Raw genomic sequence first — 27,076 nt, forward strand, 5'->3', positions numbered from 1 at the left:
AATACAGTGCACCCTGAAAGGTAATAATAACAATAGCAACAACTCTCCATTAAAATGGCAGAAATACCCATCAATATTGTTTATGTTTTAGCTGCGGCTCGTTAGGCAATTGATATTATTGTTTGTATTCACAAACGTATTTCTATAAAAGGAACATGATTACACTCTCAGTTCCTGCATCTCTCTATTAAAGCAAATATGCTAGAAACATGGTTTGATTGCCTCATAAAATCACAGATTCTGTACTTGTGTAGAAATCTATCCAATCTTTTGCTTAATGTATCAGAGTTCAAAACAGACTACAGTATGTGATAGCTACAGTTATCAAACAAGACATAGGAGCCTGCATGGGTTGCTTTGAATGAACATAATAGGGAGAACTCTGGGTAGGGAATCGACTACTAACGCTGATCATTCTGACAGAGCCTGCTGATGTGTAATGAGGTATTATTTTGCACAGTAACCTATTTAATTCCACATAATGTACTGAGGAAATATAATGAGCTGTGATGAGCTACACATACTATTGGCATTGTAGATGCAAGCAGTTGTGCACTGATGTGATTTTAAAAAGATTCAGATTTAAGGAACAGTTTTCCAGAGGCTTTCAGCTTTTCAAAGGCAATTTCCACATTTTATGTTTAGCTGTGAATTTTGTTACGTACTAAAAGCAATACAATTCAACAATTGTTTGGTAAGCAGAAATTAAATGGAGTTTAAATCCTACTGAAGGTTTTTATTTCAGTGTAGCTTTTGACAGTATTAACAAACAAGAAAATAAGTGGCCTGTTGTAATGTTTTGAGACTTTTACTATGCACATAAAAGCTGAGATTCTTCATGCTATGCTTCTACTGTGCACTCATTAACACTGTTGGGGAGGGTACCTTTAAAATAGTCATTGATCTGCATTACAGTTTGAGAAATGCAATTTAAATATTACAGGACAAATTTATTGCTTAATACTTTTTTCCAGACACTAACACTGCTGCAAATGTTAGAACCTTCCATCCATTTTCCGACCTCTTTATCCAATACAGAGTCACAGGGGGGGCCAGAGACTATCCCAGCATGCAACTGGTGCAAACCTAGTACACCCTGGATAGGATGGCAGTCTACCTCAGGGCAAACACAGACAAAGACACACACACACACTCACAACAGGACTGATTTTCCCAGAAGCCAATTAGCCTGTTAGTATTTCTTTGGACCGTGGGAGGAAGGAAACTGCAGCACCCATGAGGAAACCCACGCAAACACAGAGATAACATACAGTATAACCTAAACACAGATAGGTGTTGAACCCAGGGCCACAGTGCTGAGAGGCTGCATTTCTAAACACTGCACCACCAGCCACTTGCAAATGCTAGAGTTTCCTGTTCAAATGAAAAACTTAAGGTAGGCTTCATAAGGAAGGAGGGAGGCGATGAAATGTAACTTTTTGAAGTTGGAAATAGTCGCAATGGGGCATCACAGTGGTGCAGTGGTTAACTTGCAGCACTGAGTCTCTGGGTTCCCTACGTTGTACCCATTGCTTGCTTGGATAGGCCCTGACTCCCCTGCAACTCTGAATTGGAATTGGAAGAAGTGATTAGATGGATGGAGGAATAAGCAGCCATATCACCCTGCAACTCACAACTGGCAACCCACTGAAGCTAAGCAGGTGTGAGCCTGGTCAGTACCTGGATGGAAGACCTCCTGGGAAAAACTTAAGGTTGCTGCTGGAAGAGGTGTTAGTGGGGCCAGCAGGGGGCGCTCACCCTGTGGTCCACGTGGGTCCTAATGCCCCAGTATAGTGATGGGGACACTATACTGTAAACAGGTGCCGTCCTTCAGATGAGACGTAAAACCCAGGTCCTGACTCTCTATGGTCATTAAAAATCCCAGGGCGTTTCTCGAAAAGAGTAGGGTTGTAACCCCGGCGTCCTGGCCAAATTTCCCATTGGCCCTTACCAATCATGGCCTCCTAATAATCCCCATCTATAAATTGGCTTCATTACTCTCTGCTCTCCTCCCCACTAATAGCTGATGTGTGGTGAGCGTTCTGGCGCACTATGGCTGCTGTCGCATCATCCAGGTGGATGCTGCACATTGGTGGTGGTGGAGGGGAGACCCCATTACCTGTAAAGCGCTTTGAGTGGAGTGTCCAGAAAATCGCTATATAAGTGTAAGCAATTATTATTATTATTATTATTATTAATAATAATAATAATAATAATAAGCACAATGCACTCATTGAAGAATTGTTTACAACCACAATGTTTTTGAAGAATTCATTAGATGGTTTCTCTGTTTTGTCCGTTTTTGTTTGTTTTGTGCTTCCCATGTATTTTTCCTTGTGGCCCAGACAGCTGCTTCTTCCATTCTGTCAAATCCTTATCAGCCTGATTAGAAAAAGTGCTTCAAGACTTCCAGCTCTTATCATTAGGACATGGTCCATGGTAACAATTCAAACGTTTTAAGCTTTTGCAAGGAAAAATTGGCCTTTTGCTAAGGCACTTTTGGTTGTCAGCCATAACATCAGCAACAAATTATTATTCTAATAGCTGCTTTCCCAATAATAAAAGATGGCATTTCAGTCAGGCATCTACAGAGCACAATAAAAAGACTTGGATAATAATAAAAATGAGTGTCTAGATAGTGATTCAGTGTAAAACATTACTAGTTGAGTATCATACTGCTGGAAATGAATCTTACGCAAGAGCTTAAAGGGCCCCAGTGTTCTATAGTTGGTTTTTTTAGTTTTGTCTGGCAAGTGCAGAAGCACAGAAGACACATAGAGAAGGTATACACAGGAAGTCACTAGATTTGAGTTACTAGTGAGGCATACGTGAGACTGGAATAGAGTCTCCATTAGAACAAATACACAAGAAAAATGGGTTTCTAAAGTAAGAGGAAGAGCAGGTGCCATGTAGATATTTGGAGACTGAAATATCAATAAATTCCTAATTATATACTAAAAGGCATTAAAAATTCAATAAATTAGAATTGGACCCAGTAGCATTCATTTTGTTTTTAATGCCCCTCTGTATATGAAGTAAAGAACAAAGGTAATATGCATCATGTGGATAATTCATGTGTACTTTTGCTTTTATTTAAAAATATTTCTTAATATTTTGACCTATGGTGAAAGTCACAATATTTGTTGTTCATAGGTTTATGAAAATATTAATTAATCTGTTAACACAGTGAGTTAGGTGCATTGTAAGTGGTTGTGTGGGATACTAGGATCCATGTAGCTTAATGCTGAAAATGTTTTAATGTCAAAAATGTTCTCATTATTGCCTGGTTTTCATATGGTTTTCATTTCCATTGGTATTAATGTAGAATTGGTGTAAGTTCCCAGCAATACTAGGTGTTAAACTAATTGATTCACTAATAAATGTATAATGTTCTAGACAGAAAAAATAATGTCTGTCATGCAAACTAATTCAGGCATTGTGGTGTCAATAACTATCTGCACACACTACAACGTTTCCTTTAATATTTTTTATGCAGAGTTATACAAGTTATCTCTTTCTTTAGTCATGCATTACAGTACTAAGACAATCATTTAATTTGATATGAAACTCAATATAACATGTCAAAAATAGTCTTTAATTCCAAATTAACAATGACTTTGTTAAAATGTTATCTGAGCTTGAGAACTTTATATGAATTCTTTTACAAGAAGCAGATAAAAAGTCTGAACTGCAACACATTTATATTGAATTAATGGACACATTATTCTTCTTTACCATCAAATGATATTGGCCTTTGAATTGTGTTATGTTGATTCTCAGCAGTATTAAATTGCTTTTTAGCTGTGACTTAATTGTGTAAAAAAAATTCTCATTATCTGAATTCCCAAGAGGTGTGGAATTCACATATTTTGTTTCATTAATGTACATATGGCTACCATATGATATTCAAGTGTTTTGATAGCACAGCATCAAAAAATGATAGCTCATTTTTGCTAAACAAATTAGGAATCTCTTCTATTATAGAAATAATGGAGAATTGAATGTATTAACCTGAACTTGGAATTGCAAGGACGTGTATCAACAATCTCTATTGAACTTTATAGAAACGTGTAACTTTCCAGCCATTAAATTAAATTAAATTAAATTAAATTCTTCTTTTTTTTTGCTGTAGTTTTATCTGTGGTAACAATACTTAAAATTTTTAAATATCGGCACAGATGAAATGGTATTATTTATATAATGGTACTTATTACATTATATAACCATACCCGATGACCCTTTCTTCCAAACTCTGTTCCTTTTCCTGCAATTCAGCTCTGTACAAGACCCAGCCAGGATATTGCTATATGAAGTTATATTCAGGACAATATTCCTTTTATATATTTTGCAAATGAGAAAGTCTCATTCTGTGTAGTCATCAGTTCTGCATCTAAGAAGTATTAAGGATGAAATTATAAAGTTAATTGATTTGAAGGGGGCAAACAAAGTGAATTTCTATCATGCCAGCCTTCTTGATTGTACAAAAACAAAGAGTTTCCAGTGGTAAGTGGCCGGTGCAGAACAGCCATGCAAACTACAGCTTGAATTTTGAATATCAGTTAACATTAAATGCAAGATGAGTGGTGCAGTGTTATGGTGGCCAACTTTGTTTCACAGAGCCTTGGAGGCTGTATTTGATTCTGGACTGGAGTGAAGTGAAGTCTATCAAGGGTGTATGTTCTCCTTGTATTTGTGTAGATTGTCTCCGTCTTCTAGTTCTATCTTTCCAAAGATATAGGCTAACAAGTGTTTCTTAATTTTCTGTGTACCCTGCAATACACTTGCATCCCACCTGCTTTCAAGGATAGGTTCTGCTTTGCTGCAGCCCTTACCATGAGACTTTTTCATGAGAAAGAGCAGGCCTGTGCTTGTGTCTTTTAAGCGGTGATGCATTGTCAAGAGCCGAAGTTCTGATAGCAGCCGTTAAGAGAAAATTGCTGTGGATGTCAACAACTTTGCTCTGCTGCATGTCCTTGAATAATACATACATATACTGCAATTAAGTTGATAGATGTGGATATTTACACACATTTTTGTTTTCCCTGGCACATTTACTCAGTTTCAGTTGTATCTCTTAATTCCCAAACATTTTGGCAGACTTGTAAAGTACCATAATGTTAGAATACCAGGAGCCCGACTTTGTAGGCACGAAATGAGATACAGATTTTGGTGCATTAAAATCTTCCCCGAAAGAAGCGTTAATCTTTTCTCTTTTGGCAGCACTGTCATCAGTCACTCCAACCAAGCTCTTTGAATTTGAATCTGAAATAAAAAACTTTGAAAATGCATATGAAATCCTTCTTGGAAATGGGGATTTGGAATTTTGTTCTGACGTTCTCTTGATGGAAAGTGCAAAAACAGCAAGTGCACCCCTCAGAATTGACCCATACATTGATCAGTCCATCTGGGCCTCTAAGGATCCAGGAAAGTAGAGCTGGGAACTTTGTACTCTAAATTGTTCCTTGTACTATTAAGTTGCAGGGATCCCATTTCAATTTGCATTGCAAAAAGAGCCCTGGAATGTGGTGCTTGCCTGTTCATTACGATGACTGTATAAAGTGCTTTGACAAGACAGTTTGAATTAGAATTGCCTCAGACTAGGGTGTAAATGGGGAAATAATATGCATCACTAAATTTAAGTAGATAAATAAATAAACAAATATACCGTAACATAGACACAGGTCCATCATCTGTCTTTTAGGCAATAATTAAAACAGCAGTAAAATGAGTCTCCCTGGCACACATTCTTAAATTTCCATTCCTAGATACTACTTTTCTTGTCAAATGGAGTTGAAGCAATACTGTAATAACCCTTCCATGACAGGTACTAATTATATTTATCTACATAAAGCAGAAATAATGCATAATTTCACTTTGCAGCCAGCTGAGTATTTTTAGAAATATCTCAACAAATACAATAAAATTCAGTAATTCATTATTTGTATTGAGATTCCAGCAAATGTAGAATAATGGAACAACTATTGAACTGAAATTTTATCTTACCAGACAAGAACCTAGTTATGAAAACAAGTCAACAATAATATCAACTTTGGCCTTCTCATCATATTTTAAACCTTGTCTGTAATGTGGAGACTCAAGCTTTCAAGAGGCAACAGCATCATGAAGATAAATTATTCAGATGCTTTTCAACAACCTGAACTGGTTGGTTCATGAGTTAGAAGAAAAAAGACTAATCAAAAGTTTAGCAGGGAAATCATCTGGTAATACTCTTTACTTGTCTATCTAATTTCTTATTAGGCAGCATTAGGCAGCCAGTGACATTAAATTGTATGAAAGCTTTGTATAAATAGATGGAAGAAAAATAGAGATTAGTGAACTGACAATACATTCATGTGCATGTTCATGGGAACATCCTGTAGCTTGTCAGGTACAGTATGTAGGATTGTCTGAGTGTATGTGTGAGTGTAATAATATGCAATAGAGAGAGAAATCTAAAAACCAACTGATAGAAGATATTCCCATTATGAGAGACATACTGTAAAATGTGGCAGCCAGATATTTTGGAGTGTATTTTGATTTGGTCGTTTTTGATTACAAGTGTTGAATGGGTAAATAAACATCTGTATAACTCCTCTTTACTTTTCTTTCTTTTTCACGAAAATGATACAGCTGTGTATGGTACAAACAGAATATGTACACCACAAATGTGTCTTTTGAAATGGACAAATTGCAAAAATTATCTTGACTAAACCTACTTTTGTTTGTCAGTTAGCATAATTGGCCTACACCACAGATGGTTTATTTGGGGGGTAAATTAGGCCACAATTTTGTTTGTGTGCAGATTTTAATTGCCGGAGTTTGCTGCAAAGAAGGAACTCATTACAAAGGCGCCTCGCAGTAGGAACTGTAACATGTTGTCTTGATGCTGATGCTGTCATTGAGATTAAAGATACTGTGAATACCTTTTTCTGTGGGGAATGAAATATAAAGAAAAAAAGGGAATGACATGTTGGTTATATTCAATGTTTAATTTTTGGTGTTATGTAATATAGTTAACTTTCTTGGATTTAGGTCAGTGGTCCTGTTAAAAGCTAACAATGCATTTTAGCTTGTAAAACAAGTGTAAAAACTCTTAATTAATATTTTGATAACATATGTTAGCATTTATGAAGGTAAAAGTAAGTAATATGATTACATTTTAGATATGTCAGAAGTACAGCAAATGCAAAAGATAAATGCAACAAATACACTTTGTGCAATACTAATGTTGAATGTACATAGCTCATAATTCAGGAAGGAAATCCTAAGAGAAAATTAAAAGTTCATTTTAGATTAGTATATGCAGTCAATTATATGCATAACGTTTAGCATTTTATTATTTTTTTATTCTGTCTCCTACATTTGGAAAAATGTAAACTACAGACATCATTTTGTCTTTTAGATATAGTATTCTATGTCTATTGTCTATATCTATTAACAATTGTTATAGTATTCTTTTTTTCTCCTTCATTTGCCGAGGATGGGACTAACGTAGGTGGTAGCTGATACTATAATTGTCTGAGTATCAGATTATTAAAATAATAACTGACTGATAGCTTTTAGTCAAACTTCAGAAAATTCAAACAGTGTTAGAATTTTGTTAGGAAGGCTTTGTATTGACTATGAACCTACTGACAGTTGACTTTAAGCCTCTGGTACCTGACCTGCACATGCTGGTAATTTAAAGTCATTGCCACCTAAATAGTTATGAATTAACTGCTGGTATTTACCACCACTTACTAGTAGAATAAAATGCTACACTGCTACTTATTCAAGCAACTGCACTGATTTTCCAAAAGCAATGAATGTCTGGGCAGACCAAAAACAATTTTGACATTATTAATCTAATGCGAGGCAAGCAAAATCAGCAGCTATTGCCACCATACTTTACATTTTAAGTGTTTATTGCTTTTTTTGTAGCTTTGCATGCACGATTTGCTCTGCCATAATGTCCATTGCTGGAGAAAGTGCTTTTGTGCTGGAAAAGTCATTTATAAAGAAGAGGTAAGGTGCCTTCTGTTGATTTGTGACTATAGTATTGCAGCATAATTAAAGGTGTTTCAATAAATAACAGGAGTTCACTGGTAAAGCAATTATGATAAATAATAAAACTTAATGTCTTAATGTCCCACCTTCACACCCATGCAATGAACGCAGACTAGTAGAAATCTCTGTTAAACTCCTGGAGACAAGACCTGACTGTCTGCTGTATTTCATTATTGGATGCAAAATATGTGCTAGACAGCAGTGTCTTAAAGGGCTTTAAGAGATGGAATCACTGGGTTACCAGGTCAGGGCTGATAGAGGTTGCCAAGGACACTACAAACACTTTTGGCACTATGCAATTGCCACTATGTAGCCTGGCATTAATATGACGTCTTGACACAGCAGCAGGTGCCATCTTAGCTACCAGCTACCTGCAACTGGTATACCATGTAAAAATGTCACTAAGAGTTGACAAAAGGCATTTCTTACAGTTTTGAACTTCATTGTGGGAAGGGGATGGAAGGTATTTCCGTATCATGTACGCTGATTTAGGGTTATCTATCCACATCATATCTCTTAAAAGCATTCACAGCAGGAACTGACTACTTGGTAACATCATACACAGCAGTGAGAGGCCTGTCCTGTTGGATATTTGAACATCTGTGAGTTGATAGTGCTTGCAGAGGGCACAGACTTAACCCATTGCTTTCAACGGCTGATGGTGGAGGTCCTTGGATATCCTTCATGATATTCACGACATTGAACAACAAATTTGTGATCATTGATCCCTATCTGAAATATGTGAACCACACGGATTTCTCGAATCAGAACTAAGGTTAGCTAAGTTAAGCTTAGCTACAATGGGCTAAGAGATTCACACTCAGGCATATAATGAACACCTGCAAGTCTATAGAGTTACACTAGCTACAGCCAGATCAATGTATATCTCACAAACAATCAGCTTTGGGCCGGGGAATCATAAAGTGCATCATAAATGTACAGCATCCTTGGGTTATTAAAGTTATTCATCCTTCATCCTTCCTGCACAACATCCATATTTGATTCTATGGCAAGACAGGGGTCTGTGGATCCCATGACATCAATATTAACGTACAAAACAATACTATTGCACCCCACCTGTTCAGCCACCAAAGGCAATTTGTTTTCGACAATGTTTTCAGCCATATTTATTGAAAAACACGCATATACTGTTCCAGTTTTAGCATTTAACATCTATAGACCAAAGGTCTGATTTTTAAGGTCTGATTTGAATCTCATAAAACAAGGTCTCTGCTCTGAATCATTTGCATTCTTCAGTTTAATTTATTCATAGAATGGCTTGCTTAAAATAACTGGTTCATAATATCCGTTTTTCATCAAAAAAGCCCCCGTAATCTGCCATTTCAGTTTTTAAAATGTCTTGTATACAGTTTTTATGATATCATAAACAGCTCGAGGGTGATGTCCAATGAGATAAATTTTATGAAAAAGAATGGGGCCTCAAAATATTACAGCAGTAGTGTTGATGATGCCAGCTTATTTGTTCTGACACTTCATTCATTTATTGAGATACTTCAGTAATCATCTGTGTTCCTTAATTAGGGAACTCATAACCACAGAGCAGTTGAGATCCAAATATACCCTATCGTCTGATTTATACAGTACCTTTTTACTGTAGATAGGCTCTTGACACAATGAAATTGGGTGTATGCGTCTTTTTCTTTATTCTTTCTGTTATGCTTTGCAATCCAATGCTGTATATAACTGATTACTTTTCAGTATAGAGGTGTTATTCTTAAAAAAGATCCATCTTTTATAATTTTTTACCTTGCAGAGATTTAAACAACATACCACCCTGCTACCTCCGCCAATACATCACCCTCCATTCCAGTTATTATGGCATAAAAAAATCATTTTATCTGATGAGGTTTGTAGTTTTGAACTGGGCATTCATTCTGGTCTGTTTACTGCATATCAGCAAAGATCTTAGATCAGTAGTCCTTTTATTCATCTAAAATGTAGTTGGAACAATTACAGAAAATACAATAAAGCAGAAAAGAGAAGGCGAAGAGCCAACAGAGGAAACTGGATAATTCATTTCAGTTTGATCTATGAAACAGTTGGAATTATTTATAGGAAAATCAAATAATGAGGAGCATGAGGCATTGTGAAATTTGTCGCAGTATGGATTCCTTTTACATAAATATTTAATATTACATCTGTAATGGGCAATCAGTGTTAAATGCATTTGTAATGCACTATGTACACAGTCAAGAGTTTAGAAGCCCCTCTGTGATGGAAACTAGCAATACAGAGTGAACTCTAGGCTAGAAGAACAGATTGGATGTTAAGGTTTATTATCCTTAGTTGGTGAGACATTGACTCGTGTTTGAGTAAATGTATTAACACTGCTTTCTGTACCTTCCTTCCTGTTGTTAATAAAAGTGTCATTGGTTTTGCCCTGAGATAGAGTCCAGAAGTGTAAGGAAGCCTGGTCTTAGCTTACAAGGCACTTCTGTAAATAAGAATGGCACTTGAACAGCAATTCACATTTCTTTAGTGATTTTATAGTCCATTCTCTAATAGTATGCTAAAAACAGAGAAGTTAATGAACTGAAGTGCATATATTCCACAGTACTGACTGCCACGATACTGCACATCTGTCATTCTCAGTCTCAATTAGACAATTTCCTTACACATGCAAGATTAAAGACTGGATGTTGAGGTTTATTAGCCTTAGTTGACTCGTGTTTCATGTTTCCTGCCATAAAAAAACATATTAGAGTTTTCTATCAGCATTTTTGTGATGTCTATATAATCAGAATGTTTAGAAAGATCACTGGAAAATGATTATGTAATGCACATTTATAAAAAGGATAACAAAACTGAACCCAGTAACCTATAGACAATTGCGTTTTACTTTACTATTATGAATATAGTTATGGAAACAATTATTAGGACTGAACTGGAAGATCATCAATATGGTTTACAGAGGATAATCAAGATTAATTCTCAAAATTAAAAATCTCATTTTAAATGTTGATCACCATGTTTTCAAAAGATGTTACTGCTCAGAAATCAGCCCAGCCCAGCCCAGACATGGGTGACCATCTAAATTCCCGGGCTCAGCCTGCAGTAACAGGCTAAAAGAACTGAACCTTTTTAGTCTTTAACATCGAAACATTCAGAGGACCTGAATCAAAATCTTCAAAAGCATTGGAGATGCTGAATAGACTTCTTCAGAATGAACAGTTAAATATAAAACCAAAAGGCTGATAAATTGGGTTGGTGTGCTAATAAGTGGAAACTATGTGGAAGCCCATTTAAAATTGAGAACAGGAGGCACACCTGTTTTTGTGCAGCTGTTTGTGGAGTTTTAGAACAAGATACCCAGCCCTGTTTTTGAAGCCGGTACCCTGGCTTCTTTTAAGAAAAAGCAGGGCGAAATTCTTTAAACAATTAGTAACTATCACCCAATGGCTGATTTATTTATCTTAACAGCAACTAATACAGGACTAGTGTTGCCTTTCTATAATTTCTCCTGATCAGCCTTATATGGGACAAAGAACTCAAAAAGTTAGATATTAGTCCTGCCTGGGATGTGGTCCAGGAAAAAGTTTTGTTTATCCTCAGATGCTTAACACACCAGCTAGTTCATTTTAAACATGCATGCAGAATGTATACAACACAGAATCAACCACTTTGATAAGAAAGTTCCTGAACACTCTTGCCACAGGCCAGAAAATGCCTCTTTTGGCTCTAGAATGTGGTCCATAATGGTTCCAGGTTTTACTTTAAAATGAACCCCATCTGAGCCAATTGAGTTTGAATTGAATCTGAGACAACTGACTTTGAATCTGAGGCTTCCTGAACTCATGCTCTGAGGCATTAATTAGGGAACTAACTTGCATTTTCTCCATTTTTGTGCCTTTCTAAATTTAAAGTTTTAATGCACCTTCTAACATACAGCTACTAATAATAACTAGGAACTTTGGTTTCTTGTTAATTATAATCAATAATGACAGGGAATCAATAATGAAGGAGAAAAATGTTAAATATTCATTTATTTGCAACAATGGTGCAGCTTTTTCATGAAATATTTAAGATGTGTTAATCGCTTAACAATGTTTAACAGGTACCAAAGTAAATCATTTTTTATTAAACAAGGGATCTTGCTTCTGAAACAGGTTTCTACTAATTTTTTCCCTCCATTATATCGTAAAGTACGATTTAGTTATTCATACAGTTGATCTGTGGGAGTTGTTGATCTGTAATCAGACCTTCATTTGGAAACAACAAATATACTGTAGGTTAATTCTGATAATCACAGAGTTTTTTAATCACTAAAGTTTTTTTTTTTAATCTTGCACCGTCAGTCAGTGTAATATGGGCTGCAGACTCCTTGCATTGGTGAGAGACAGGCTTGCACAAATGTTTGAATTTGAGTTGAAATGACATCTTCTACAACTCATCAGGTATATTCAGTAAATGATTTGTGAATAGTGGTGCTGACGTATATTCTTTCAAGATAAGACAACCAGATATGCCATCTGTCATCATACATTTGCTTTGTCTAAGAATATGCAATGATACTTCTCTTCAACATGTTATTAAAGTCAATGCTGCATTATACAATTGTTGCGAAAAATAAACTTGGTTTCATTTTCAGCTTACCATACTGTATTGAGTCCTTTTTTTTTGTCATGGTAATGGAATGTCCTTTCAATTATCTCTCTGGCAGTTTCATAATGTTAAGAGATAAAGTCAGCTTTCATTCAGTTTTTCACAAGAAACTAAATGCTGCAAAATAGAATAAATAAAAAATAAACGTGCCTTAAAGCTTTCAAGGTTGGAGGCCTGGAGGTTGAGATGTAGAAAAAGGTAGAACAGACATCTGAATTTGGCAATCAGAATTGCCAATGTTATCTACATGATAAAGTGCTGGAGTGTCCCTAGCACCTTCTTGGTTTGTTGTTCTTGTGTTAGCTTCAGTACATGTCATGCCGAGAGACCAGTTCTGTCTTGCTATTCTGCATATTCTTTCGTGGGTCTGTTTGGAACAATGTGACCTGAGAAGAAAAATTACATGGTCATTACAGGTCAACAACTGTTAGTGAGTGATGTAGTTTTGCTATTATAGGTCAGATGCCGGCAGGAAATAACATTGATTCTTCATTTTAAATCATTTTCTGTACAGTGCTCCGGGTTATACAGTATACAGTAGTGCGGTTGTAATATAAGATGGCCAAGCACAGCCTTCATCAAAGGCTATGTCAGAAAATACCTCCCATTTCAGCATCCATTTTGTGAAACAATAAAGGCTATTTTTCTACTACTGAAAGTAAATGTGACCCCTCTTTTATAATTATTAATTAATTATTTTGACTCTTTTATAAAAATTCTCTAGAGATTTTGTTTTGTCTCTGTGTTCTTGAAAATATACAGTATTGAGGGTATTAGGCCATATCTGCGAAACAGCTAAAATATACAGTAAATGCTGACTACAGCTCTTTTAAAACTTTATTTTGGATCTTATCAGTAAGATTGTAAAATTGATATTGATAATAAACCTCAAAAAGCCAAATATTAAGATGATATAATGTATTGTAATGCCCAAATCATTAAGCCTTAAACCCAATTATTTTGACATAATTTATTTAATACATTAACAGCCATTTCGCATCTGAAATGACTGTAGCATATACAGTACAGTACATTTTTACTTCTAATAATGACTTCTAAATAAAGGCTGAAAATAATAATTATCTATCGATCAAAAACAGAATAAATGCCATTTACTTGTTGCAACATTAAGCTAAGACAGCTAAGACATATCTGATCTCAACTATCTTTATTGGCATGTTTAATAATGATAATATACTGTAAGGGCCTACATAAGACATACAGTAAACAATGCTTTGACATGAACCAGTGAACTGTCCTTGGAGAGTCTAAGAAGAAACTAATATTTATTAAGTACATGTATTCAAAGATCCTTATTGAGTCTTTATTCATGATGTTGAAAACAGATTTCAAAGGCTTTTATTGTTTCTTTTTTACACTTACAGTTCCATTTAAACACAAATTCCATTTTATGTCAGATTCTACTGCTAGGCAACCACAAAATTTTCCCTATGTTGTTGTCATATTCCATTTTCATATCACTCTACAAATACATTTCTGAAGACTGGTTGAAAATAAATTCACATATCTAGAAAACACAACATAAATCATTTATTTAAACATATCTGTAACATTGTAAATCAGAGATTAAAATGGATAATGACTTTGTCTGAACAATTTCCTTTCCTAACACAACTAGAAAACAGGATGAAAAATGTGATGTAATTGAAAAACATTTGTATGTAACACTGACATATACAGTATGAGACATCTGTATGTAGATCTTTTTTTAATCTTAACAAAGTCAGTGGGAATGTTTACCAGTGTATCTCAAGAACTGAACAGTTTTCCCTTAAGTCATCTTATCCTTTGGACTACTTCTGCAATCAGAAAATCCATAAATGTCATCTTATACAGCAGCAGGTAGGAGTAATTTTAAGGGAACATGTTCATTTGCTTTTTAGGGCTTTATCATATTTGTAACACAATGTGAAACATTATTAGAGGCAGGGCAATGGTTACTCAATGCTGCATTATTGTTCTTAAACTGCTGTAATTTATTTTTTAATTGGTGTCTGTCAGTTATTCAGCTATCCATCCATTTCTTATCTGTTTTTTCACTTCAGGGCACAAGGCAGGGTACACCCTAGACTAGATGCCATTCCACCACAGGGAAGACACAGACACACACTCACACTAGGGCCAGTTTTCCCAGAAGCCAATTAACCTACCAGCATGTGGTTGGACTGTTGCCGGGAAACCAGAGCACCCAGAGAAAACCAACACAAAGATGGGGAAAACACACAGACTCCACTCAGATAGTACCCGGGTCTGGAATTGAACCCAGGACTTCAGCACTGCAAAGAAACAATGCTAAGCACTGTGCCACAGAGCCTAGTTAAAACCTTATACTCTGCAAAGACATCAACCTCTTAATCTGCTCTCTGAGCTAAATAAAGGGAGATCCTTCAAACAGTGCTGAACTGAGAATAACAATTTATTTTCCCTGCGAAATGCAATTAAATCTAAAGTATGTTTTTGCTTCATAAGTATACTACTGTTTAGAAGTCTTACTTAGACAAAATAAAAATATATGTTATATATATGGTGTGAGCATCGACAATCCACTCAACTACTATAAAAACTCTCACTGTTATTAATACAGCTTATTTTGTTTATTTTTTTTTTAATTTACATTGATCAGAATCTTTGAAAACTTTATCATCATACTACCATAAAGCCAAAAGGCTATTTTTGTACTAGAACCTACATCCTGTCAGGTTTCACCATTTTCCTAAAAACAAAATAGCTAAATATTCAACAGAGCATTGCCAGAGATTTTTGTTTGATAAGAGAGATAGCAGCACTGTAAAAGGATAATTTCATTTTTTACGTTATTTTTTTCTCAGTTAATATAATGAAACGTAGCCAAAATATTAGCTATGTATTCTGATGCATAGTTATTTTTAATGAATGTCTTTGCATATGTACTGAAATCTACAGTGCCGTTCCAATTATTTTTAATTATTGACTGTTACAATGATGTTCTGACGCCACACTTTTCTATTTCTATAATCAGGAAATTTGAAGATGCACTGCCTCCTCCTCCTAAAATCATAGCTCCTCTCCTTTGTACAAATTTAGAGAGACACTGCCTGTACCAGCTGGATCCAGGACTAACACATACTGATGCTTCTTCTGTACACCTACCCAGCCTACAAAGATGTAACTGTGTGAAACCCAGAGCACCTTCAACCCATCCATTTTCTAACCATTTCATCCTGTTCAGGATGCTATCCCGGCAAGCAACGGACACAAAGAGGGATACACCCAAGACAGGACACCAGTCCATTACAGGGCACACACAGACACAGACATACATTTTTTCCAGAATTTTTTCCACTTTTTCCAGAAGCCAATTGACCTACCAGTACTGCATGTCTTTGGACTGTGGGAGGAAATTGGAACACTTGACAAAAACATGCATGAACACAGGGAGAACATACAAACTCCACACACATAGCACCCCACATCTGATCTGGAATTGAACTTAAAGAGCCAGTACTATAAAGCTGCAATGCTAACCACTGTGCCACCTAACTCATTAACTCTCTTGATATTCAGTCAGAAACATTTAAGACATCACTCAAGCCACTGTTACAAAATTGAAAGTGCAACAGATTGCAAGCAAATTAATGAACTTGTCAATTGTTGGCTAATAATAGTAAGACATGATTGTATTTCTTCAGCAACAAATGCATTAAGGTCAGAGTTAACTGCACCACTTTGCCAGTTCTTTTATATGGTAAAATCTCCAAATAAAAGCACTGTGAGGGTCTTGTTACAATTGTACCAGTAATGTTATACAGAAGTGCATCCAAATCTGCACATTTGCTGATTAAATACACGTACTGTACAAAATAGCTACAAAGCACAAATGATTTTTAGCAGTTGCTCGCTTTGGGCTGTTTATTTTTACATTGCGATATTAACACAATCATTACCAAGTAAAAACTGTATTGTGGGCCTTTTTGTGTTGTCCACTCTCCAGTAGTTCTTATTTGTTTACAGTATTTATTAAAACATTCACTGACAACTTTTGCTTCACAAGGAATTTTTCAAATGTCAGTCTTGCCATTGCACAATTTTGTAGAATAAGCTTACTTATTCCTCTTTATTTTAGTGTAGGCTGAAAATTAGTAACTGATATACTGTACCTGTCAATTTTCAATAACTGCTAAAGCCTAATACAGGGTCACGGTGATCTGTCTCAGCAGAAAACTGGGGCAAGGATATGGCTTGGACAGGACACTAGTCCATTACAGGACACGCTCAAGGAGGACAATTCTGACATGCCAGTTAATCTAGAAAATGTGACTTCAGGCTCAGGGAGGAAACTGGAGCGCTCTGAGAAGACCTTCAGTACTTGGCAGCAAGGAAATCATGCAACCTTCATTTTTGTTGGAATCAAACCCATCCCTTACAGTCTTCAAGGCAGTAATGTTAACAGTCACTTCACCATGCTGCCCAGTAACTAATATAAATGCAATTGTAACAGTCAGAATACAAATCTGGGAAGAACCTTAGACCCAAATCTTGCACTTCCGCTTGCGTGTATAGAAGTGTTGTCCCCAGGACTTCCCACAATGCATCTCTCTCATAAACCTGGGATACACCTCTGTAGCAACTCCCTGGCACGATCCAGGGAGGGGGCAGCTTGGCAGCATCATCCTTCAGCAAGGCTGCCAAAATTCCCTTAGCCAGCGGAGCTACACCAAATACACTCTGCATATAAAGTCTCTCTCGTCTTTACAAGGATCTAACCAAACTGCTGAGTGATTCTGAGTTATTCTTCACATGGGTTTCAATGGAGAAACTTACAAGGTTCCCAACGAATAGAAGAATATTTTTTCTGATACCCTGTTCTTGATATATATATATATTCAAGAGGTGATCTTTGACAGTTTTCATCATAGAAGTAAAAAAAACATGACAAAATCATCCCTCCATCCATTTTCTAACCACTCCTCCAGCTTATCCAACTCAGGCTCAGCTGCTATAGGTAACAAAATTATATAGCACAAAAAAAATCACATAAAAGAAACTTCAGTTTCTCCTCTGCTGAAGCCTTATGGCTGCTGGTGACTTTTTGATGTGGAGACTTCCATTGTTTCAGGTTGTCACCGTACAGAAAGCAGTAATATCCTGTCTAGACCCCTTTCTTTCTCCAGAGTAACAGTTGTACACAATCAATACAATAAGTGGATAGAAGAACATACGTGAAATATCAAATAACTGTAGCAGAAATAGGATGAGGCATGGAGTGGTTTTCTCAAGGTTGTAGGTGCACACCACAGCTAAAATCACTGCTGTTTATCTAGAAAAAGGTTCTTTAACTACATTTTTCTAAATCACCAAGCTGAACATAAGGGTACCAGGCTTTTCTGGAGATCACCATCCAATCTCCTTGGGAGATGGACCCATTCTTTGCTGGGTCTGGATGTGATCTGATGACTATGTGCCGCAGTAGCAAGGACAATCTCAAGCCTGAAGTCTTGAGTGTGTGTGACAGACAATGTATTCACTGAAATATCAGAAAAACACAAGAGACAACTTGCAATTCAAATTCTTCTTGAGTTAGGGAGGGTTAATGCATTTTTACAATCAGCGAGTATGTGGGGGTGGATGTGTTGAGCATGTCTCTGGAATTGAAGGTGAAAGTGGATGGTTTCTCACCTCTGTCATGGGCCATTAATGTCAGTCATGTTTATCAGGGTGAATTCTTTGATCTATAAGTATTGACAACCTTGTTACATAATGCAGAAGAGAATGTTGATTCACTCACATAGAATGTCCACAGGAGAAGATGTAAAGTCTTTGGTGATGCTATCCTAGACTGCATTCTTATAGAAATCATAGATAACATTAAGCATTACATTACTACAGACACCACAGAACAAGTTTATGTTCATCTAAAGCAAACGAGATTCATTATCCAAAATCCAAGTAAAGACGTGAGTTTTTTAAAGGTGTTTTTATAAAGGTGAGGTATGTTTACTGAAATGCTGTTATTTCTGTGTTTGATCAATTATTCCTCATCACACTTTGTAACGTGTCTGTCACCTTGTATTCTAATGTTTTTGCAATGCAGTAGTATAAAATCTAAGATCCACACAATATACAAAATTACAGATTTGCAATAAGGTATTTTTTCAGAGGAGTGTTCCATCCTCTGTTGGAGTTCAAGACAGCACCAATGCTTCATCACTTTTCTTCTTCATATTATTGACCCTGGAATACTACAGTAAGTGTTAGTTTTAGCAATCAGAATCCACAGAGTCCACATAGAACTCGGGCCTTTAGCAAAGCATGTTAATGGGCAACATCAGCTCTAGTTTTATTAGCTCTGAGGCAACTTTCACTGGAAGATATGGGGCACTGGTAAATATTTGGAGCTCTGAATTTTCCTGTCATTCACTTCCCAATATTAGCTGATAAATGTAAAATGTTTCAAGCAAGAGCATAAATACTTATGCTGTATCATAATTTAAAGCACAAAGTAGTAAAAGATTAATGAAGAAATACTAATATACAGGTTAACACAATACAGTGAAACGTAAATTTGTCTAGAAATGATGATTCGTTAATCCATGTCACCTTTCAAGCAATTTACATGGACTAAAGTAGTTCAGGTGGGTAGCTGCGTCGGCATGCGTAGGCTGCAAAGGAACAAGTAATAGGTTTATTCCATGCTGAAAAGAAGAAAGAGAACACCTGAAGAAGGCTCCACGGCCGAAACGTTGTGTTCTCTTTCTTCTTTTTTTCAGCATGGAATAAACCTATTACTTGTTCCTTTACATGGACTAAAATTTGAAAAGTATAATGCAAAATATATACAAGGAAAAAAACGATTAGTGTTTACAGTTAGTTGCATTGTGCATCATTTATTCTATTTATTCTACATAGAGTATATTCCACATATATTCTGTGTAGAATGAATAGAATAAATGCATAGTATCAAGGTCTGTAGGCCTGTAGGTCTGTTGTTAGGTCGGTAAAAATATTAGATTGTTCTAATCGAAAAAGTATTAGAGGTAATTGAACTGTTTCAGCCTTCATCAGAATGTTCTGCTGTGGAAACAGGTGTGATATACGGTGAAAAAGGTTCCTGTTGTAACTGCATTTCTTCCTGATCTGCGTGTGTTTCCAGGTGCTGCAGATGTATCTTCCATTCTGTGGGATTGCCATATCCAATGCCCAGCTGTTCGCTGCCTCTAGGAAAGAATACGACAGAAGCAGAGTAAGAGTGAATCCAGGACTCTGGACAGCGGATTGCTAGTGTATCCACTTCCTCTAGCCCATCACTCACTGCTAACAATAAGGTTCAACATTGATCCCCTCACATCCCACTCACTGTCACTGTGTTATATGCTAAAGAGACACATGTGATTTTCATTAACTAAATGGACTCTTTCCTGAAACATTTAGTGCTAAATCTATAGAGTGGGAAGCAGAGGGTGGCATAGAGCTAGTTGGTCCAAGAGATAAATCACAAGAGATAATAACTGGTCCTCAACTAGGCATCCATAGACTGCTTTTGGCATTATTTCACTGACTACTGATACAGAACATAAGGCCAGTGGTGGCCATTTAGTGCAGCCATGTTGTAATTAAACGCTCTGTCATTGCAAGTCCTTAGAAATTTGTAAATTGTACTTAAATCGGTAGAGTTTGGGGTGTGCGAGTCCTTGTGCCTCAGAAAAATAGTCCCCTCTGGATTCTAATGGGATGAAAAATATAAAAGTGTGTACAGAACCATTAACACTTATCAGCAGTATTATCATCGTGTAACAGGGCAACAAAATGGGGAGCGGACAAATGGGTCTGAGCCACTAGGGGGACACTGTCTAAACAAGAAATGCTAACATTCTCACAAGGACATTGGAGAATGGACTGCACGTGTGGACACTGTTCCCTATTAAATAGTCACTCAGAGTAAACAGGTGTTGTCTATTCAGACTCACACGTGTCTCTGAGATGGTGTGAACTTAAATCTGGGGGAGAGTTCCATAGGAAGAGGGTGAGGGTAAAATAATAAGGTTTTGGTCAACCCCTTGGTATTGTATTTATTTTTAAGGGGAGTGACATATTTGACCATTGCAGTGCTAGACCACCAGTAAGTATGAAGACAGGTACAGAGCCAACTGGCCTAAAAGGAACTAGCGCGTTGGGATTTCCACGGTTACGTATTGGGGATGAAGGGTTAGGCGAGTCATTATTTGGACAGGTATGGGGAGAAGGAAACATCAGGGTATTTCCAGATGCCACCTTGACTCCAATATATTTGTGCCGGTTCCCTCTGCTATGCTATCAATTAAGGGGGTTCTTTGATGCCCTGTAATATTATACATTTCAGACTACTTTTCAAATGCAGCTGGATGGGGGTTTAGAGCCCGTGGCCCAGATTATTTATTAAAGAGTTTCTGCACTTGATGACAAGAACATTTGAAGAAAATGTCCTTTTCAAGAGCAGAAAATGTGACTTAAAGAGCTTTAATAGGAACAGATAAATATTCATTTGTTTGATGTGTACTCATGAAAAGATTTATTTTTTCCTCCAGTTCAGGTTGCAGATGTTTTGCCACAAGTATATTTTGCTTTGAGAGAACTACTCTGAATTTGTCGCCATTGCCCCCTCTTCAGAGTACAAACGAGATAGTATTGCTCTTCTGCCATTTTATCAATGTCACTTACAGTTTGTAAATACTGTACATTGTAAACGTGCATATGTTCTTTAAGTAATCAGTTCTTTATTATAATGTTAAAATATTGCTTTTCAAATGTATTTACCTGCTCCAGCACATTTATGGGGAAGCTTACAGGGAATAATTTGAATAATAGAAAACAACTGAATTAAAAAATGGAATACTATATTACTCAATATGGATCTGCTCCATTTGTGGATTCAAGAGCAGACTCTTATTCTTGTTTTTTTTTAAGATAATGAGAGCTGCAAAAAATATATATGATTACACTTATTTAATGGAGTCAATAACAGAATTTTGCGAGGAAGATTAGATTCTATTCCTGCACACTTCCGCTCACCTACAGTACATATATATATGTCTCGTACCCAGGACTTCCTTTTGCATATCTTGCATCCCCATTTATGCTCTTGCAGTAAAATCCCTTGGCTCACACCTTGCAATGCTGCAGGGGAGGTTAGGATCTAACCAAACTACTGAACGGCACATTTCAGTCATGTTAATGCTTGCAGTAGTGTTTCAGACTCTCTTTGAAACACTACCACCACCATTTTCGGTGGCTTTGGATGCGGACAGTATCCCTCCTGACAGTTCGTTTCTTATCGCAATTTTTTTTTCTCCTGCTTTCCGCCTAGGCTTTGCTCGAAGTTGTCAACGACTTATTCGAAGAGCAGACAGACCTGGAGAAGATTGTGCGGAAGATCATGCACCGAGCCCAGACACTGCTGAAGTGCGAACGCTGTTCTGTGCAGCTCCTTGAGGACATCGAGTCCCCGGTATGTAGGGAAATTACATTTTTGGGGGGAGGGAACCCCCCAGGTTTTTGAAATACGTTTAGCACATTTTTTGTGTCATAACAATCAAAAAGTGGTTACTGCAATAGCAAGGACTAGATCTGTTTTAACTACAGAAGATGTTTCTCTAAGAATTATTTTAACCATTACTCTTTGAATTAAAAATATTTTTTTTCTTATAAAAGGTGGTGAAGTTTACCAAATCGTTTGAGCTCCTCTCTCCCAAATGCAGTGCTGACACTGAGAGCAGGTATGTCCTATGTATAAATGAATATTCAGTGTAACCTGGATTTCCAATATCGGTTAGCTTTAAAATACTCTTCTGCAAATAATAACCCCATGCAGCATTTTTAATCACATTTAACCAGTTAACAGGTGAACAGGTATTTTCTCAGGCAACAGTCAACGATTGAATAGCTCTTTAAATTCTAGCGGGGGAAGGACCATCAGCACATTGATTTTCTTATATTTTCTGCCTGAATATTTTTAAAGAAAACAGAAAAAAATCTGAATTGTGAAAACTAATTAATTCCTATCTCCCCATCAGGTAAAACTGACCACTGAGCGAATGACTGAGATGGTCACATTGCTTAGAGAGAAAATAAAACTTGTTGCCCCAAATTGGTTTGTGATGTTTCTGATATTATGTTAATGATTATTCTTGCACCAATCTTAATCTGTTCCTCAAAGATTTAAAGTTGCTGTCCCTCCTCTAGATCTATGATTACAGAGCATTTTAAGTATAAATTACCTTTAAAATAACCAAGCAATATGGAGTGTCTGTGGCAGAAGTTCTGTTTAATGTGCAGATTTCTACTGTCTACTTTAGGAGCAGTTATTGTAATGCAGTCTTCTTTTTTCACAATGTATAACATGCATCAGTACTCTGTATACTGACCAAAAGACTTGACAGAAATTTTATTTCTTCAGTACTTATATTAATATTTATTACAATAAGGCAGTTTGTTAATAATGGCAACATTGTTGTCATGGAGGTATGGACCCAGTCTTAAACTGTTTTAAAAAATCATATTTCTTCCTCATGAACATAAAATGTAAAACAGTGCCATAAGAAGAGGCATTTTTCTAAGAACCAGGTCTTGTTGTAAAAGCCAGTTGTTTTTAGGGAACATCTGGCATCTGATCTATTTTAATTGTACAGCTGTTGGCTATATTACCACTATCAGTTCAATCTTGAGCAGAGACGTACTGTAGCAATCCCTGCACCATTGAAATGAAGCCAACTGATTGGGATTCAGCTGTTCCTTCATAGGTTTTCCCAACACATACTGTCAAATACAATGACAGAGGTAAGGAAATTAAATGTAAAAAATATAATAACATTTTATGTTAAATGTCCATTCTCTAAAAAAAATACGTTACATCTCATGAATGTATGAATTCCACTCCCACAGTCCCCTTTGTCACGAAAAGAACCCAGGACCTAAAAGCAAAATTCCACTTGGAAATTGGAAATAATACTTCCCAAACATTTTGTACATTAATGCATCAAGCGTTTTAGATTCCTTAAGCTTGGGTGTGTGTCTTCAAGTAGTCTTTCCAGTCAGAATAAAGTATTCAGGCACCGGAACATGCAGAATGAAGCAAATTGTTGTTAACAATTAAAATTATTAGTCCAATTTTAAAAGCAAGAGAACAGTAAGCTGAAATAAAAACCTGGAAAGTGTGAGCTGTGACTTCATCCATCACTAACTGGAAAATGTCTGGGCAGGGATTTGAGCTTACAGTGCGGGTGGATTTTTTTGTGTGCTTGTCTCTGTGCACACAGTAAAAGCTATTAAAAAGGCATTCTTTGCAATAATGTAGCAGTAAGTAAGTTGTCAGGTGGCGTAGTTTGCAGATTCTGTCTTTTTTTTTTGAAGAAATTAGGATATGAACTGTTTTTTCCAGTTGTTTAAAAAGTTCAAGTTGCTGTCATTTTCATTTCATTACATAGCCTCTTTCATAACTGCAAGGACCCCTAACCCAGCCTCATGTTCGTCTGTGGTACTATAATATGTTTCTATTGAGAATATGCTTGGGGAGCTTAGTTAGACTGCTTTTCTCTGTACTTCCACATTTGCGAGAAAACTGGCAGAAACACACAGTTTTTTTGTATCTTGGGTGTCTCTAAAGCTTGGTCATACTGTAAGTACCTAAAGAACACAACAGAGGCCTACTCTCATTTCTTTTTCTTTCTTATGTATTATGTAACTTGCCTTTTAAGATGCTAGTATCTAGGAATTTCCGCATTCTCATGGTTAGCTTGTTGCAGAAACCTACTAAACATCATCATGGGCATGGAGAAATAATTCTCTCAGGAGACCCTTTAAATTTCACGGATTGACTAAATTACATTTTTTCACTGAAGATGGAGTTGTATATTTGGGTTAATACATTTCCTTGGGCATGTTTTAGCAGATCAAGCCCAACTGCGATACATCTTTGTAAATTATGCTGAAGATCTCTGAAAACCAAGTTAAGTAATGGAAATCTCCACTTTCCAAAGAAGGCTGACAATTAGAAAATTAACTTTTCATTACCTCATCAGATTCCAGAATGCTTAGCAATATTCATGAACTACTCATTAAATATTAATAAGTAGTTACAGACATTTGCTTACAGCTAATGTCAGTGTGTTATGGGCAGGAAACTGCTGTGAGTTTATGTAAACACATAAATCCCTGTGAGATCTGACACATTTTAAATTTCTAATGTGTATGTATGCTTATCATAAATCAGTTCTGATATACAATACCTGTAAAATGTTTTATTTGTGTATATTGCATTTCTGCTACAGGGCCTTTTTCATTATAAAGGTGGATTTGTTGTTGTGAAATATTGATGATTTTGGCAAGATAGCTTAAAACATAGGCATCATGATTAATAGAATACTTTATGAATTGCTTCATCTATGGTATAAGAAATGCTGGGAGCTTTTGGAAGAGAAAGAATAATACTTTAACCTTGCCTCATACAGTGATAATAGACTTTTAGCATAATAAACAATAATAGTTGCTCAGTAGCTACAGTTATAAAATATTTACTAATAGATATGGATATTAACATTGCTGATAACTCAATGAACATTCTGTGTCATCTTAAGGAAAATGCTGTGTATTATGAAAGTATACCACTTTCAGCTTTTAGATCTTTGTATCTCTTAGAGACTTCAGAAGTGGAGCAATGGACTCACTAATAACAATTTCATCTACTTAGTGTAACCCCAAAAGTGATGACTACATTCCATCCTTTCCTTATATTAATAATAATAATAATCATCATCATCATCAATTTTACAGTACCATAAAATATGTTAAGTATACTATTTTTTTAAGATTTAGATTTGTATTTTGTGTAATGTAGAATTACAATTGTTAAAAACTATTTTTTAATCTTAAAGTAGTGTCCATTGACAGATACTTTCCAATTCGTCTTTCTTTATTGTTGTTTTTTTCCTTCTTCTTTCACGTTAACAACCCTGTATAGCTTCAAAGATAGCATAGAGAAGTCATCTTACTCAGACTGGCTTATCAACAACAGCATTGCTGAACTTGTGGCCTCTACTGGTCTTCCAGTTAACATCAGTGATGCTTACCAGGACCCTCGCTTTGATGCAGAAGTAAGTGTCTTCATCTGCGTTCGTCTTCCATACAGAATGCATGTAGAGTATATGAACAGAAGATTAAGTGGTGTGGAAAATGTGTCTATTTAAACTGAAGGTCACCTCAGCGTATCACAAATGAGCTTCAAACAGCTACACCAAAGAAAAAATTCACTGAATCAGTGGAGCCCTAATATTGTAGCTTTTTCTTATTATGAGCTGTGTTTACTCACCAACACTAACCCCAGCAAACAGCAGGCATCAGTCTGTCTGATCAATATTATATACATATAAATCTAGCTTTTGCAGTCACTCCCCAGAAATGATGCACTGCTACACCTCCTAGCACACAACTCACATAACTCAAATTACGAACTACCATGTGAAAAGGGTGGTCCGTTAAAGTGGACTAAAGGATTTTCACACTTTTTGGCATCCTGTGATGAGTTGGTTTTGTCAAAGTTTCATTGTAAATTATGAGGTTAGTTTTACATGGTGTTTCAGGAATGGAGAATTTGAACTAAGCCAAGGCATATACTTCATCTTGAGTGGTCAAGACACACAAATCCAGTTAACCCAGACCTTAAGATGTTTGAGAAGTTTCCACCAAGGTATCTGAAAAGGAAATGATCTTATCCCACAGCAGTGAAACTGTTTGTCTTTTCTTTTTTCAGATGTGAATGACTGTTATTTTGAGGTTATGTTAAGCATGTTTAACACTGTCTGGCACAAACACATTGAAAATTTTACACTGAAGTGTCATTCACAACTCTTTTGTGAAAGGAATCCATTAACATTGCAAACTAGGTGTTCACAATCCAGGTGTTTCTTTTCATGTTTTAAAATAGTTTTGAATATAGCAGTGGATATAACAAATTGAATTTCCTTTCAAAATATTGGATACATGTTATACTTTCCTACATAGTTAAATGTATACCCTCTCTTTTTCTTCATCTTATTTTGTTATATAGGTGCTCATAAGCAGAAATTATTTGAAATGTTTTAAGAAATACTGACCTCCCTTTCAGTTCCAAACAGTTTTAAAATTGCTAAGAATAATAATTAAGGAACGGCACTCAACATAATCTAAGATCCCTATGTAATCCAGTTTTGGCATTTGAATATATAATATTATGGTAAAAAAAACTATTTATTCTTAGAAATGTACTGTTCTTTTTACATAAAGAGGCTTAAAATATATTTCAGGAGATTCTGTTGCTGTTGGCTTTTAAAAGAAATTGTTGCATTTAAAAAACAATTTTGTTTAAAGCTTATTATCTCATTAGCTGATCTGTTCATTGTAA

The 27,076-nt window shown here is 36.1% G+C and overlaps 1 protein-coding gene across 1 annotated transcript in view; it reads left to right on the forward strand.

Moving 5' to 3' along the window:
* pde11a (phosphodiesterase 11a) overlaps positions 1-27,076 on the forward strand; it is a 93,946-nt gene that overhangs the window by 12,924 nt on the left and 53,946 nt on the right. The window contains exons 3-6 of the mRNA XM_088605196.1: positions 19,820-19,909; positions 22,010-22,150; positions 22,354-22,418; positions 25,658-25,790. Coding sequence (XP_088461322.1) covers positions 19,820-19,909; positions 22,010-22,150; positions 22,354-22,418; positions 25,658-25,790 — 429 coding nt within the window. The remainder of the gene's footprint in view (positions 1-19,819; positions 19,910-22,009; positions 22,151-22,353; positions 22,419-25,657; positions 25,791-27,076) is intronic.

The sequence above is a fragment of the Lepisosteus platostomus genome, chromosome 14 (assembly GCF_059453375.1).
Source record: "Lepisosteus platostomus isolate fLepPlt1 chromosome 14, fLepPlt1.hap1, whole genome shotgun sequence".
NCBI lineage: Eukaryota > Metazoa > Chordata > Actinopteri > Semionotiformes > Lepisosteidae > Lepisosteus > Lepisosteus platostomus.